Source organism: Balaenoptera physalus (genome assembly GCF_965194825.1).
Source record: "Balaenoptera physalus genome assembly, chromosome: 21".
Taxonomy (NCBI): domain Eukaryota; kingdom Metazoa; phylum Chordata; class Mammalia; order Artiodactyla; family Balaenopteridae; genus Balaenoptera; species Balaenoptera physalus.
Window position 1 is genome coordinate 22,079,016 of NC_138902.1, and position 15,407 is coordinate 22,094,422.

The 15,407-nt window shown below is 34.7% G+C and overlaps 1 protein-coding gene across 1 annotated transcript in view; it reads right to left on the reverse strand.

Annotated features, from left to right (window-relative positions):
• TNKS (tankyrase) overlaps positions 1-15,407 on the reverse strand; it is a 175,650-nt gene that overhangs the window by 57,533 nt on the left and 102,710 nt on the right. The window contains exons 6-11 of the mRNA XM_082444601.1: positions 13,209-13,303; positions 11,668-11,734; positions 11,176-11,362; positions 7,449-7,570; positions 5,892-5,983; positions 5,721-5,799 (exon numbers count right to left, since the gene is read on the reverse strand). Coding sequence (XP_082300727.1) covers positions 5,721-5,799; positions 5,892-5,983; positions 7,449-7,570; positions 11,176-11,362; positions 11,668-11,734; positions 13,209-13,303 — 642 coding nt within the window. The remainder of the gene's footprint in view (positions 1-5,720; positions 5,800-5,891; positions 5,984-7,448; positions 7,571-11,175; positions 11,363-11,667; positions 11,735-13,208; positions 13,304-15,407) is intronic.

Sequence of the window (15,407 nt, forward strand, 5' to 3'; positions counted from 1 at the left end):
CTAACACATTTCTCCAAAGTGAGCAAAGCTCTTGATCACTCGATATGAGAAATAAGCCCATTAAATGCCAATGACTATTGACACAATTTCTTCTTACATACATTATAAATAAACCTGTCAAATTAAGACATACGAACATCAAAAAAAGTTTTCATGTTTCACACATTTAACAGATGCTCACTAATGACAAAATAGCAGTGCTTTCATGTATGAAAAAAAAGCACTTCTGAATTAAACCTTTTGTATCTGCGGTATTAATAATACCGTATGCAATTGGGGCTTAGGTTGTACTTAATAATGATAGCAAACAAGGCAGAAGCAAAAGAATGCAGAATGCCAGGGTACATTAACAATAATAAAGAAAAAAGGATAAAATCTTCATGTCTTTCCCATTTAGGCTTTACAGTAATCTTGTGAAGCAGGGGGTTGGTAGAGATAATTATTAATTTTTTAAGATACAGAAGTTTGCTCCTATAAAAGTGGATTTCTCAAAAAAGTTGGTTAATAACCCCATTTTCTTATAACCATCCTTTCCTTAAGAGTCATTTGTTTTCTGTCCTTTTGCTAAATATTGCCTGCTTGCCTCCCTGGACCCACATCCACCCTCCACCCTGCTCTGTGTCCTGGGAAAATCACGTGTATGGATCACATCAATGGGCTCTTTTGGTCTTTAACTTTTCGCTGTATGTGGCCAGTGGGAAGTAATGACAAGGGGACTGGTGGGAAGGAGAAGACTGAGGAGAATGGATTAGATATAGCCTTTACCAAAGGCTACAGATGCTGTCAGGTGGCCTGCTCTATATAGCTGCCCTGTTCTTGCCCCTTCAGGCCCAGGCTGATGATAGCTCCCACTTGCTGCTGGTACTACCTCACCCCTTGTTGATTTCCTGAACCTTGCCCACACCTTTGTATATAATTCCTTTATTAAACTTTCCTCAAAGTACCCACTTTGAGTGTGCTATTTATTGCCAAGACCCTAACTAATACAACTTTCTACCTCTATATCTTTGGAACACTACCTTCAAAAGCCACCAAGGCCCTTATGTGAAAATTGCCAAATTAAATGGATCGTCTACCTTGGTTTCTCTCTGCAGCACTAATCACCTGTTCCTTCTTCACACTCCGTTGCACTCAGTAGACACCATGATAAGCCTTTCAGTTTCCTCTTCCCACTACTGCTCCACAAACATGAGTAATCCTCAAAGGTTATTCCTTGACTCTCAACTCATCTTTCCATATTCTCTACCAGGAACCTTCCTCATTCCCACAACGTATGATCACTATGTCAATGGCTTCCCAATAGATCTTTCTAATCCTAAACTCTCTTTCATACTCTAGTGCTATATTTCCAACCACTAGTTTTATCTAATGTCCCTCTATCATATTAACTCCAAGTACAAAATCATTACCAAGACATAGGACACCAGTATTTCTTTCTAGCTTTCTTACTTCCTTAATTGTACCACCATTTTCTAAGTTTGTTCCAGCACCCAATTCATTTCCAAGTACCACCATTTCCTAAGTCTATTCCAGCACCCAATTAGTCTTTCCAAATGGCTTTCGTCTTTCTCTTCCTTTTTCATTGCTGATGCCACTAAATTGGTTCAGGATTAGCTTCAAGTTTGGTAACTGCTTTAACTTCCAAACTATTTCCCACAGTATCCAGCACACAATCTTTATCATTTTACAACTCAATGTTGAGCTAGTGGATCAAAACAAATTATAAAGGAATTATATACATGTCTTAAATAAAATTTAGATAATTAAGGGAAATATATAGTATATAAGTTTGAAAAGACAAATACAGAAAAAAATACAATGCTCATACTTACTAGTAATCAAAGTATTGTTTTGTATGCCACGTACTATACAACATACATATATATATAAGCTCATTTAATTTTTACCAAAAAAACAAAACAAACGAACAAAAAACCACCCTTGTGGGGGAGGTATTAATACCCACATATCACCAATGAGTCAACTGAGGTTCAGAGAAATTAAGTCCACGGTCATAAAACCAGAAAGTGGAGGATTCTAAACTGAAAACTATATCTGTCTATGTTACATACACAATATGCTTAACTTGCAGAGTGAACCTGAACTTTGTATTTATTACCAAGTTTTACACAAAAGAATGCTTTGGCTTATATAAATATTACTAAGTTCTATCTGTCTAAGTAAGACAAGTTAGTTAATGGCATTAGATCTCCCTACCAAATTCTCTGCCTTTTCTGATTTAGTAGTCTTAGCTTGAGAACTAGGTTCATCATGAGGAGGGGAAGACAGCAGAATGGAAGAAGCAGCGTAAGAGGGCTGAATCCTAACTCAGGAGTGGGGCTGCTTGTTCAGAAGGTGCTTTTAGAATCAAATGGAAACAATGAGTCCTTCAAAAATCAAATTGAAACCACAAGTTCCCCAGAAGGAACACTAGGCAAGCAAACATTAGGGTCCAACAGTAGCTAAGTTGGGTCTTCATAGGGAGCTTTTACTTATGCATTAGTCACCAGATAAACTAGCCCTGAGGGATAGCAGTCTGCCTTGGGACCGGGAAATGAGTGAATGCTAGGATGGAAATTTGTATCTATTTGTTCCTAACCCTGATTAAATATGATTTTTTTTCCCATTTAAAGTGCCTAGTCGCAGAAGTTCTCAATTTTGTTGAACTGAAGTGGAAGGACTAGGGAAGATATACTAGTCTAAAAGGCGTTCTACATCACTGGCAGGGCGGTTAAAATTATACATAACCCACTGATGAATTGTGACCTTATTGATGAGAATGTACTGTGAACATGAAGGGCAGAAAAAAGATTTAGAACCACAGACCTAGAGTAATGCTGACTAGGATAGGTTATATAAAATAATGTTATTTCTCATTGAACCTTCAGGAAATAAAATGACTCATGGGAGACAACAAATAGATACTTTCCCAAAATGAAGGGCATTATTCATGGTTGTTCAAGAACATTATAAATGCCATAAGATATTTTTAAAAATAGGTAAATGATAAACATACTATGCTCTTAAGTGTAGGAAAAAGCCTACTTAGCTTATTATTTTGCTTGATAGAACAACAAGACATTATTTATGTAATAGTGCAGTAGTTGTACCCTGAAAATAGGTAATAAATCTGTAGAACTCTGTTCCTTTCATTCCAGCTCATCCTGACTGTTTAATTAAAAACATCAACCGTCCTTTTAAAGCAAGGATATACAAATTTTTTTGGATCATGCACCTTAGGAGTAAAAAAATGTTTTAAGAACCATCTCAATATACATTTATGTACATTTGTAAATTATAACCAAGCAGGGCTAAACTAATACATAATAAACATATATAAAATTTATACAAAAAAAATTACAAAGGATGGGAAAGAGATGAAACAGTTAAAAATTAAAAAAAATTTTAAATTATTAGTCATACAAAATATCATTTGGCTCAATTAAAAAAAACTTTAAAAAATCTTATAAAAATTATGTTGTAGATTTGAGGGTCTGATTCTAAGTTCATTTTCAATAGTTGGTCCCATTGGCTAGATTAGCTAAAAAGATTTCACATAGATATGTAGTGCCACTGGAAAAAGTGCATTGTTAGCAAAGCCTTCTAAATCACAATGCTTATTTTTTAATGCAATTTACTAATTATGCTAAGGCTTTAACTGAATTCTGCTAGTAAAATTACATTTTTCTTGATTCTTGCAAACTTATTATGAGGTGTTGCATTAAAATATTTTTAATAGGTTCAAAAACTACCTGAACACAAATTTTAAAAAAAACCAAAAACTTTAAAACAGGTTTGAAAATCCTGTTGCCCAGTTTTTAAATTATATAGATATGACAGATGGGTGATAAATATACATCATTTTTCGGCAACAAAATCACAAAACAGTGGATATTTTCTAAAAATCTATTTTCAAAATGTCCTCTTCATTTGTTAAAGTTCCTTTTAAAGAGAAGTTACTTTCTCATTCACTCTAAAATATATAACTTTCACCTTTAAGGTTCTGATTATGTTTCTCTTTAAAAAAAAAATGTACCTACATACAAGTAATAGTCATTTGTCACCATAGAACTATCAGCAAATTTTGAATTCCCTTATTTTCATAAAAAAAAAAAAAAAAGGGACAACAACTAAGTATGTCAACCTGAAAATCCTGATTCATGAAATAGCCAGATAAACTTTTTATGCTATAAGACTGTCATGGTCATTCCCTCTGATTTTCAACAACGGTATTTATCAAGATTCTACCATTTAGGATAATATCCATAAATCTACTCATGTAAAGTGCAATGTGTCACAAAGTGCTGAAAGTGAGCAGACGAGTGAGTGTATCACGGTCAATCCCCCCACACACAACTCGTGTTCTTCCTCACGAAACACCTTGGGCTCTGACATGACTCAGAGAGGCTGACACATGGACATAATGAGAGTGCCAGCATCAGTCTATGTATGAAATATTAGTACAGTAAGTCCCCTACATATAAACCTTCAAGTTGAGAACTTCCAAAGATGCGAACGTGCGTTCCCATGTCCAATCATGTAAGTTAGTTCACATGTCTGGCATACATTGTTACATGCATGCATCCTCTACAAGTGGTTGTGCTTTTGTATACTTTAAAGTACTGTATAGAGTACAGTAGTACAGTATCATTATCTCAAGCCCAGGATGTCTGGAAGCAAGCATAAAAAGCAGTGGTGATGTAGCTGGTACTACCTAAGAAGCACCAGCAGTTGTACTGTACTACTGTACTTTTCAAGGTACTGTACTGTAAGATTACAAATGTTTTCTTTATTTTTTATGTTTGTGTTTTTATGTGTTACTTGTGTGAAAAGGATTATAAACCTATTACAGTACAGCACTATACAGCCGATTGTGTTAGTTGGGTACCTAGGCTAACTTTGTTGGACTTAAGAACAAATTAGACTTATGAACATGCTCTCGGAACAGAACTCGTTTGTACGTAGGGGACTTACTGTAGATCTTAACTTCTTCATTCGTAAATAAATTAATAAATCAAAATTCTAATATTTTTTTCCTACGCCCAATGGCTCATCTTGTATGTTCCATAGAGTGTCTGCACCCTACTTTGGAGACTCCTGCTTTAAAGTATTCACTCTTGAGGATTTAAAATCTGCAAGTTCAAGTAGCTCCGAAAAACAACCAGTTTGCTTCCTTCAAGCAAACTTTCCTCAAGCAATTTATGGAGTCATGGAGTTGCAGATAATGTCACTCAGACAATGCCAATAAAAATGGTTATTAAAATTTTATTTCTTTATATTAAGGTTATTTGAGAGAATTATTATCATTACCAGTTTGAAGGAACAAATGTTCTTTAAAATAGGTAGCAATATTTTACCTATCATTTATATAAATTATTTTCTGATAAACCATAATTGATGTTGACTACCAAAATCTATCAATTCCAGTATTAAGGTAAAACAATGTAAAGCTGAAATGTATTTCAAATGATAAGACCATAGCCACATTTATTGCTTTATAGAAGAATGATAGTAAAGTATAATATAAAACACAGGTAATTATCTCTATTAGTAACAAGATTTAAACCAGCTTTAAAGGAGAATCTATGAATTCAAATACATGCTAACAGTCCTTTATAAGATTAATTTCTTCCGGAGAATCAGAGAGAAGAGGAATAGTCTTAAGTGCAGCTAGCTACTCAATGCCAAGGTTGGCACCTTATCTCAGGCATGAGCCTTACCTTTGCTCCATGTTTATGTAGAACTTCCATGACATCATTGTGGGCCCTTTCTGCTGCAACGTGCAGGGGCGTCATGAAACTATGGAGAGGAGGAAAGGAAAAGGTAATCTCCTAACTTGTACCACACTTGCCCTTTAAGAACTGAGCAACTCCTTCTGCAACTGCACTTACTCTTTATTTTTTTCATTAACATTTGCTCCTTTTCTAAGTAACAATTCTGTCACTTGTTTGCGTTTGGGATGCAGGGAGGCCACAGCACAGTGCTGTAAAGTAAAGAAAACCAAGTTAATAAAATAAACTTCTATGTAAAAATAGATTTCTGAATTGAATAGCACCTGCTGACTATTTAAAACACTGTTATCTCAAAACATATATTTTAACATTATGGAGATGATCAAAATTCCTCCTAAATACACTGGGAGTATAAAACATAAGCCTTTAATCCAAGGTGAAATTATGCTCTCAGTTGAGCAGTAAGAGACTTCGTTTCTTTCCCTTTAGCCAGTAAGTAATTATCCAGTATATATTTACTTGAAGGTATCAGAATACTGCCTCTCCAAAGCTACAGAAATCTATAATTGAATTACTCAATCCTTCAGTGGGCTGTCAGCCACATAGATCAATATTTCTCAAGCTCTTTCCCAGAGGTACTCCTAGCACTACAGGAGAATAAGTCCATACGCCCAGGGACAGGTAAGAAGGTAACAGACTTGAAGGAGCTTAGAGGGAGAAGTATTCTCAGAAATTTTATGTTTTATCCTCTATTTATACAACTTTTGTATTCAACTTCATTTTATATTCATGTTTGTATTAAAACTGAAAAAGTAAGAAAACTACGTACTAATGAATAGAATGAACACTCTAAAAAAGCAGGTCAGGTTCATTCTGTGGCTTTGAGTGTCTCCTGGCAGAAATGCTGTGTAGCTTGAATGCATCTAAACCCCAGCATGAGAGCCATATTCTGAGCATACATACAGTTGGCCTATTTTGGTTTGGTAACTCTTATAATGTTGTTTTTAGCAGGTACTGCCTACAGTTTGACCCTTTTGTGCCAGATATAAAGAATGTTAACTGAAGCAGATTTAGAGGTCTGTGATAGAAGCATCACTTATGCTTAAATTCTGAATTCAGGTGTAATCCAACCAGCCCTATACCTGAAACTTAATGTGGTCAATGACAAGGAACACAGAACAATCTTTCTGAAAGTACATTAGAAGAAAACACATGAATAGTTTTAAAAACAATTTGTACAGTCTGGAACAAAAAAACTCCTAACCTTACCATTTTTCTATAATGAATGTAACAATTCTTTGACTACAGTTGCTCAGAAGGATGATGCAAGTACCTCTGAAAATAATTTAATCGTTGATAGAAAGCAAAGACAGTATTTATCTAGCAACCACAAGAAAAAGAAGATTCTATAGAGAAAAATCACATCTTGTATTTCATGAGAGCACTGTCCACAAAAGTACATTTGTTATAATATGGTTGGGTAAAGACAAAAGTAAAAATAATTTTCAGATTAAGGTTGAGCAAATGTCTATTCTCTCATCCAGGAAAGCAATTATCTCCCTAACCAAATTTAAAAATCAACGCAACCAATATTAAAATGCAAATTCCTGGCACCTCAGATACTAAAGTTACCTTAATGTTTCTGAAATGAAAATCGTATTTTGCATATACACTACTATTACAGACCCAAGGAATGGATTAACAATAATATCTTACCAGTGCAGTTTCATGAGACTGTGGTTGTTTGAAATTAATGATTTCCAAAGCAAGTGTTTTTTTAACTTTCGCTAGGTCTGCTTCTCTGGCTGCTTGTAGTAAAGAATGACCTTTAAATTCATCTGTTAATGAAATAATGGTTGACGTATAAATATTTAAAATCTATAAAACTCGTTAGCATGATTATAAATAAAGTAGAAAAATTATTAATTTTTTTTAATCAGTCATCAATTTTATACACATCAGTGTATACATGTCAATCCCAATCACCCAATTCAGCCCACCACCATCCCCACCCCACCGCGGTTTTCCCCCCTTGGTGTCCATACGTGAAAAATTATTAATTTTACACATTCCTCTATTTTAGCAACAGCAACAACATGACAATATGATGATAAAGGTGCGAAGGATGAGGGTGTAGGTTAATGAAAAATTTTGAAATAAGACTATTTTCTACTCAGAGTTCATAAAGATACTCACTCCAGCAAAGTTTTAAAACAAGCAACCTAAACGTTCACCAAATAGAAACCAGTTAAATAATTTGTGAACACTTATACACTGGAATACTTTATAACTCTTAAACAAAAAGACAGATCTATATATAAGCTGAGTCACTTGGCTGAATTCTTTCTCTTTTCCTTTCTCCCTTTCCTTTGAGGGCCCCATGTCACTTTCTCCTCTTCTTCAAAAGACAGGAAGAGGGACTTCCCTGGTGGTCCAGTGGTTAAGACTCCACCTTCCAATGCAGAGGATGTGGGTTCGATCCCTGGTCGGGGAACTAAGATCCCACATGCTGCGGGGCAACTAAGCCCGCACACCACAACTACAGAGCCCACATGCTCTGGAGCCCACGTGCCACAACTGGAGAGAAGCCCGCACGCCGCAACAAAGAGCCCACCCGCCGCAATGAAAGATCCTGCGTGCCGCAACTAAGACCTGATGCAGCCTAAATACATGAATAAATAAATTAATTAATCAATTAATTAAAAGGAAGGGAATTTTAAAAAGAGAGACACACACAGAGACACATGCGTGCACATACTTGCGTCTTATTAACTACTACTCGTCACTCAAGGTCTCAGTTCAGATACTTGGATAAGCCTTCCTGTTGTTCCCCATTAGGATTCCTTCTTATGAAGTCCTTTGTACTTGCCTTTAGCTGTATATCACAGGGCTTATCACACTGTCTTATCTGCTACGGTAGTCCCATCACCTAGCACAGTGCTTGGCATACAGTAGGTAGCCAATAAGTATTTGCTGCATGAATGCTGAATATTTACAAACTAAGTCATGGCAGGTTTGGGGAAAAAACATTTTTATATAACCTCTTGTTTAGTGGTACTTTATCACTGCTAAATTCTTCAAAGTACAGGCTTTTGAAACTTCAGAAAACTTCAGAAATCCCAATTACCCTGAAAACTTAATATTTGTAAAATGCCTTAAAAGTCTCTCTTTCTAAATGCATTTTGAAACAAGAATAAAAGCTACTTTTAGTATTTTCAGCTCCAGTGTGTGCAGAACCCACACTATGGTGTTCAATTGGCTTCATGAAAACAAATAAAAAAGTAAACAAGAAAGAGCAAAAAAATGTGTGTAATGAAAATGCTGTAAACATGGGTATGATCAAAATATTGTTTTTGTTTCCTGTATAATTTTCTTAAAAAGAATTCTGTTGTTGTAGTTTCCTAGTATAAAGCAGTGAGCATGAGGATGAAAACTGGTGAGAAAAGTTCCAGCTTTGTTAAATCCTCTCCTTCAGGTAATTCCTTGGTAGAATCTTATTTAATAAAATAAAGGAGATACTGAGACGGTTGCAAAGTACTCTACTCAGGGAACTTCTTCCTTTACAAAACTATACAAATTTATGTTAAATCTTAATGTTTACAGTGGAATCAGGTAGACCAGTGAAATACAACGTAAAAACCCATAACAGTACTCATAATGTACAAAATGACTCAAAGGAAAAAAGAAGTCAAATGGTGACATGGGGATAAAGCTGAGGCCAGGGTATAAAACTAAAAGAAAGAAATTAGAAAAAGATGTAAAAAATAAATCTTGAGTTAAATTCAATTCAATAAACCTGCTGGGCACACAGCATGCACAATGCACTGTGCTAAGTTGGGGGTAGGCAGATACAGACCCAAGCACAATTACCATCAACTCATTTTTATTAGGTAACCAGGCATTGTGTAGGTGCTAAGAAGACAGAATAATAAAACCAAAGGTCTTTCTAAGAATTTAAACTTCACTGGGGAGACAGAACATCACATAGAAAAATGAACTATATAATGCAAGATAACATATGGCAAGAGTCATATGAGTGGGAGAGAGAATAAATGCACTTCTACAAGGATTCATTGCTAAGACATCTGCCCAGTTATAATCTGGTTTGTGCTGGCCTGTAATCTAGTAGATGTCATCTGTTCCGGTACCAAAATAGGTTTAAATTTCCATTTAAACAAGATCAAAACTGCAAGGAACTCTTCCTGTTTTAACATAAACTAATTTACTATCTGTTTAAACTTAAATGATGTTTTCATTTTGACTATGCCTTTTTCTTAAATTATCATTTAAAGGTTTTCTCAGGTGTTTAAATCTAGTTATCTGATTCTTAGAATCCTAGATGTAAGAGAATATCAACCATGGGACAAATTAAAAATTAGGTAATGCCTACTTTAATTTAAACCTGTAATGCCCACGTATAGAATTAAATATATCTCAGTATTCGATATGACAACTAAATGTAATGTGGTATCCTGAATGGGATCCTGGAACAGAAAAAGGACTTGCAGTAAAAAAACAAGGAAATCTGAATAGAGTACAGCCTTTAATTAATAATATATCAGTATTGGTTCATTATTTTGACAAACGTACCATATTAATATAAGATATTTATAGGGGAAACTGGGTATAGGGTATACAAGAACTCTCTGTACTATTTTTGTTAAGTTTTATGTAAATCTAAAACTATTCTAAAACAAAAAGTTTATTTAAAAACATGCATATGTAAACATAGGTAATATGTATCAGTATCTGAGAAGATTACTTCCACCAAATCATAAAAATTATCTTATTTAAATTTCGGCAAGTGATTGCACTTGGGCTATAACACACATAAATAAAAACATGAATGTGCAACTTGCAGGGCTTGGGAAATAGTGAGTACTCCATAATGTTAGATATCATCTATTACTACCAATAGCACAAGAATATAACCTCTGTGAGCTTAGAGATTTTTTTCTAGTTTGTACACTGCTATATTTCAAGTTCCTGGCACATAGTAGGTATTCAATAGATGGTTATTGATGGACTCACCCTCTTTTGTCTTAAAAAAAAAAAAAGGAGCCTTACTTAACACATGAATTAGAATTAGGCTTGAATAAACACAAAATAAATATATGTATATGAGATTCCTGTAGAATTCAAAAAGAAAAGTAATGATAAGAAAAGAGGATAATAAACTAGTGAACATGTAAGACTAGAAGTCTATTGTCTAAGTTAGACACAACAACAGCCCTAATAACAAAAATAAGATATTCTAGGGACTTCCCTGGTGGAACAGTGGTTAAGACCCCGTACTCCCAATGCAGGGGGCCCGGGTTCAACCCCTGGTCGAGCCGTAACTAAGACCTGACGCAACCAAATAAATAAATTAATTAATATTAAAAAAAAGAAAGATATTACAAGTTACAACTAGAGATGTTGACTTTAGGATATAAATACATACAAGTCAATCTTTCCCGGAGCTCAGGAGTTGGAGCCATATCCACGGCGCTTTTGCCATGGCAGTTGACTAAAGTGGGATCGGCACCATGACTAAGTAACAAAGAGCAGACCTCTACACGATTCTTGGAAGCAGCCTCATGGAGTGGGGTAAACTGCCAGAGATCCATAGCATTAACACAAGCTCCATGCTGAATTGAGAAAAAAAAAAGTTATAGGTCAGTAATCATTTCACTGGATCAAATAAAACTCGTTTATTTGACTGTAAATTTCAGTTATAACTCTGAAATGTCAACAATTGTTTTAATTTCTTTAATTTCAGCTTTTAAAAAACAGTTTAAAATAAGTTGAATAATTAAAAAATTTTAAGGCAATGGTGAACATTAAAAAAAACCAATTTTATTATCTTAAAAATCTTGGCAAAAAACCCCCATGAAAACTCATGATGAGTTAAAAAAAAAAGCAAATAATATTCAATATTTTTAATTTCTCTTACCTTTAGTAGCAGTTCTGTGACTTCGTAATGTCCATATGAACATGCATTATGAAGAGGAACAAGTCCACTAAATGGAAAAAGGCCAATTAAAATACTAAAATTTCAAAGAACTTAGAGTCATTTATCCAAGAAGTGCTAAGAAACAAAATCTAATAAATCCTAGTACAATTATGTTTAAAATATTTTAAAGTATTTAATAAGAGAATAAAAAGCTAACTAATGCTCAACCTTTTGTATTTATCTTGTTTTATGTATGTCATTAAATATAATGATAAAAGCACCAATTAGAAAAGCATTTCGGTAAAAGGAAGAAGTGCATGTACTAATTGAAAATTGCATGCTTTAAATAGTAAGTATTTATAGAAAATACATGTTAACTGATAGTGAATTGAAATATTCCTACCATTTTATTTCACTTTCATGGTAATTTCCAGCACAAGAATTCAATATCCAAACTATTACAACTTGCATATCCGAGTATCATTCTGCATGAGTCAAAGACCCTCTTTTTTGTGGTGTACTTATCTTGAGGACTCACCTACTGTACACCATCTGCTTTCAGACATGCACGAGGGAAAAGCGATTTACAAGAGCATCAGGCATTTGTGCCCCTATACTATGGGAACACCACTCACACGTGGCACAGAACCTGGTGCAGGCAAGAGAGAAACAGCACCAAAAAGAGCAGATTTGAAATGATGGACTACTCTTCTGAGAACTGTCTCAAGTACTGAGCTCTTTCTTCTTGTCTGTTTCCTGACATGGAGAGGGGCAAAGTGAACGAAAGCCTGCTCCAGGGCTTCTTTTCTTTATGCTGCTCATCAGTGTAATAGGAACACTACTTCATCTGGGCAGTCAGGTCAATTATCTTTTAGATATTAAAGTGGCATAATGAGAAATGTTAGCCCATCACATAGGCTAGCAGACCCAAATCACGTGTCCCTGGAGATTAGCTAGGAAAGTGGTACAAAGGTTTCCAAAATGCACCTATTCATAAAATAAATGACATACTGCTTTCTTGGTTCCCAGACACCTCTCTCCCATATCAACCTTCATAAGGACCTTTTAGGTTTTCTCAGTTTAGATGGCCAAGATTTCATCAGGAAAAAATGAGAATATTGTATACTTACGTATACTTATGATTTTAGTTTATTAGTAAGAGATGGTCCTTTCATACCTGATAAATAGGATAGCTATGTTACTGGATTATCAGAATTTTTTATTTATCTGTCTTTCTGAAGTGTAACTTAAGAGTTGAAAAATAGTAATTGCAATTGAGAGAAACAAATTTTAACTTCAAATAATAGAATACAATAAAATTAAACTAATTTAGGAAATTGTTATGAGAAGAACCCTTAATTAGTAGGAACATGAAAATGAAGTCAAATCACTGTGAACATTCTTAAAATGCTATACAAGCTGTAAGGCAATGGGATATAAGACTTTGTCTAGTGCTCAAAAACTTTTGTGTATCAGATGTTGAAAACAAAGCGTAAATATCCATGAATGAAACCATTCCAGGAATACACTGATACACGTACCCTTTGTCTTTTGCATGCACGTCAGCACCATGCTGGAGAAGAAGCTGAACGATCCGAACTCGGTTGTAGCCCGCTGCTAGATGTAAAGGAGTTGACTAGATAGAAAAGAGAAAGAAAAACGTATCCCCCTCTTCAGGTAAATAATTCTTGCTTTGGCATCTAATCTGTATTTATTTATTTAAAGACAATGAGTGTTAACATACACAGAAAATACTGAGGTGAAGTGCCAAAAATTCATATTTCCTAACTGGATGAGAGACAATTCACTCATCTCAGGAGTAAATTCTAACTTCAGTGCCATTCACCTACTTCTCCTACTGGTTTTTCAAGGCCTTCAGTTATCAAGCCCTACCCTACCTATTCCACATTATTTCTTAATTTCTTTCCATCATGGACCATTCCTACTGTTCTGGGAAGACATGTCAGGGCTCATATTCCTCATAATTGGAAACATTCTTCTTTATCTTACTTGCATCCTGTCCACCTTTCAAATTCTAACTTTTCAATCCCAATTCTATCATAAAGAGCTAGCTCTCAAAATTTCTCTTTAATAGGAAAAGCTGAAAAGCATCTCTGAAGAATATTGGAAGAAATTCTAGTGGAAACAAAAAAGACAATGGACCATATTCATTCCATTAGGCTGCTAGCAATGGGTCAGAACTAATTTCCTACCTTGGATACGATGAAATATGCCAAGATAGTATTTAATTCTTCTATTTTATGTACTGCATATGCAGTATAAATACAGGAGGAAAATAAAGTTTCTTCCCAACTAATTTCTGCTACATTTTAATTTGAACCAAGTTATTAAAAGGTGTTCTGCTCACATATAATATGATAATTAAAATAATCAAACTTCTCCACACATTTAAAAAAAAATCAGAAATAACATTAATTAAAAGTTTCTCTGCAACCATAGCAATTTCCCCACCTCTGCTCATTTATTTAAAGTTTAAATACTGTAACGGCTTTTCACACAGGGTCTAGTATACTTTAATATACTACCATGTCTCATGTCTTCTATTTTGGGCCTTGGGATTTAATAAGATTTTCAATTTATTTTCTTCACATATTTTGATACAAAAGAATTACTTAATACTGTGTTATCTATTACTGCTTTCAAGGCACTCCATACATTTTATATGTTCTGACAGTCTCTAAGTTTAGGAACTATTTTTGAGCAATACACAGCTAATAATGAGATCAGGTAGTTTGGAAAAGAGTCCTGAATAGGAAGTCAGGAAACATCGTCACAGTCCTGGATCTTGTGGAACTGTGAAAGTTATATTACCTACATAGCTCAGCTTCCTCACATGTAAAATGGAGATAAAACCACCCATCCTAGCTATTTCAAAAGTGCATGAAAAGTTTTCTCCCACATATAATCACCTTTAAAATGTAAAATGCCATATAAAAACAGATGATTAAAATTTCTGAATCATCAAACAACAAGCCCATCCAAGTTTCTGCCTTCAGACACCTGTCAAATGTTACTGTAAATGATGCCTCTAGGGACTACCCAATTATTTTCAGGACTTATTTTCCCCATCCTTTAACATTTTAAAGATGTTGTTTCACTATCTTCTGGCTTGCATTGTTTCAGACTAGAAATCTGCCTACATGGTATCTTTATTCCTATGTACATGAGATTTTTCTTCGGGATACATTCATAATTTCTCTTTATCACAGACTTTAAGAAATTTGACTTGTGATGTACCTTGGTACAGTTTTTTTTTTCCTTCTTTTTTTTGGTGTATGTGTGTGCTTGGGGCTGGCTGAGCTTCTTCGATCTACTATTTACAGTTTTCATCAAATTTGGAAAACTTTCAGCTATTATTTCTTCAAATATTTTTTCTGCCCTCTCTCTTACCATTGTCTCCTTTGGGGACTCCAATTGTACAGATGTTAGGCTGTTTTCAAAGCTTGCTTTTAAGCTTTGTAAGCAGGACCAAAGCAGCCTTTGGTCTAGGACTAATTTTCCCCTTCTACTGAAGCATTACCCTTTTGAGTACTCTATGATATCTAATGAATTATGAGGTTTGTCCTTTCTGGCTGGTGGCAACAGAAATGATTAAAGTCTCTGTGAGTTGCTAGGATTGTTACCTCTAATCCTTTTGGGTGGTTCTTTTATCAGCCTCAGGTAGTTTTCTCATACCTGTATTAATCAGTACTCAGCTGAAGATAGTAAGCGGATCCTTT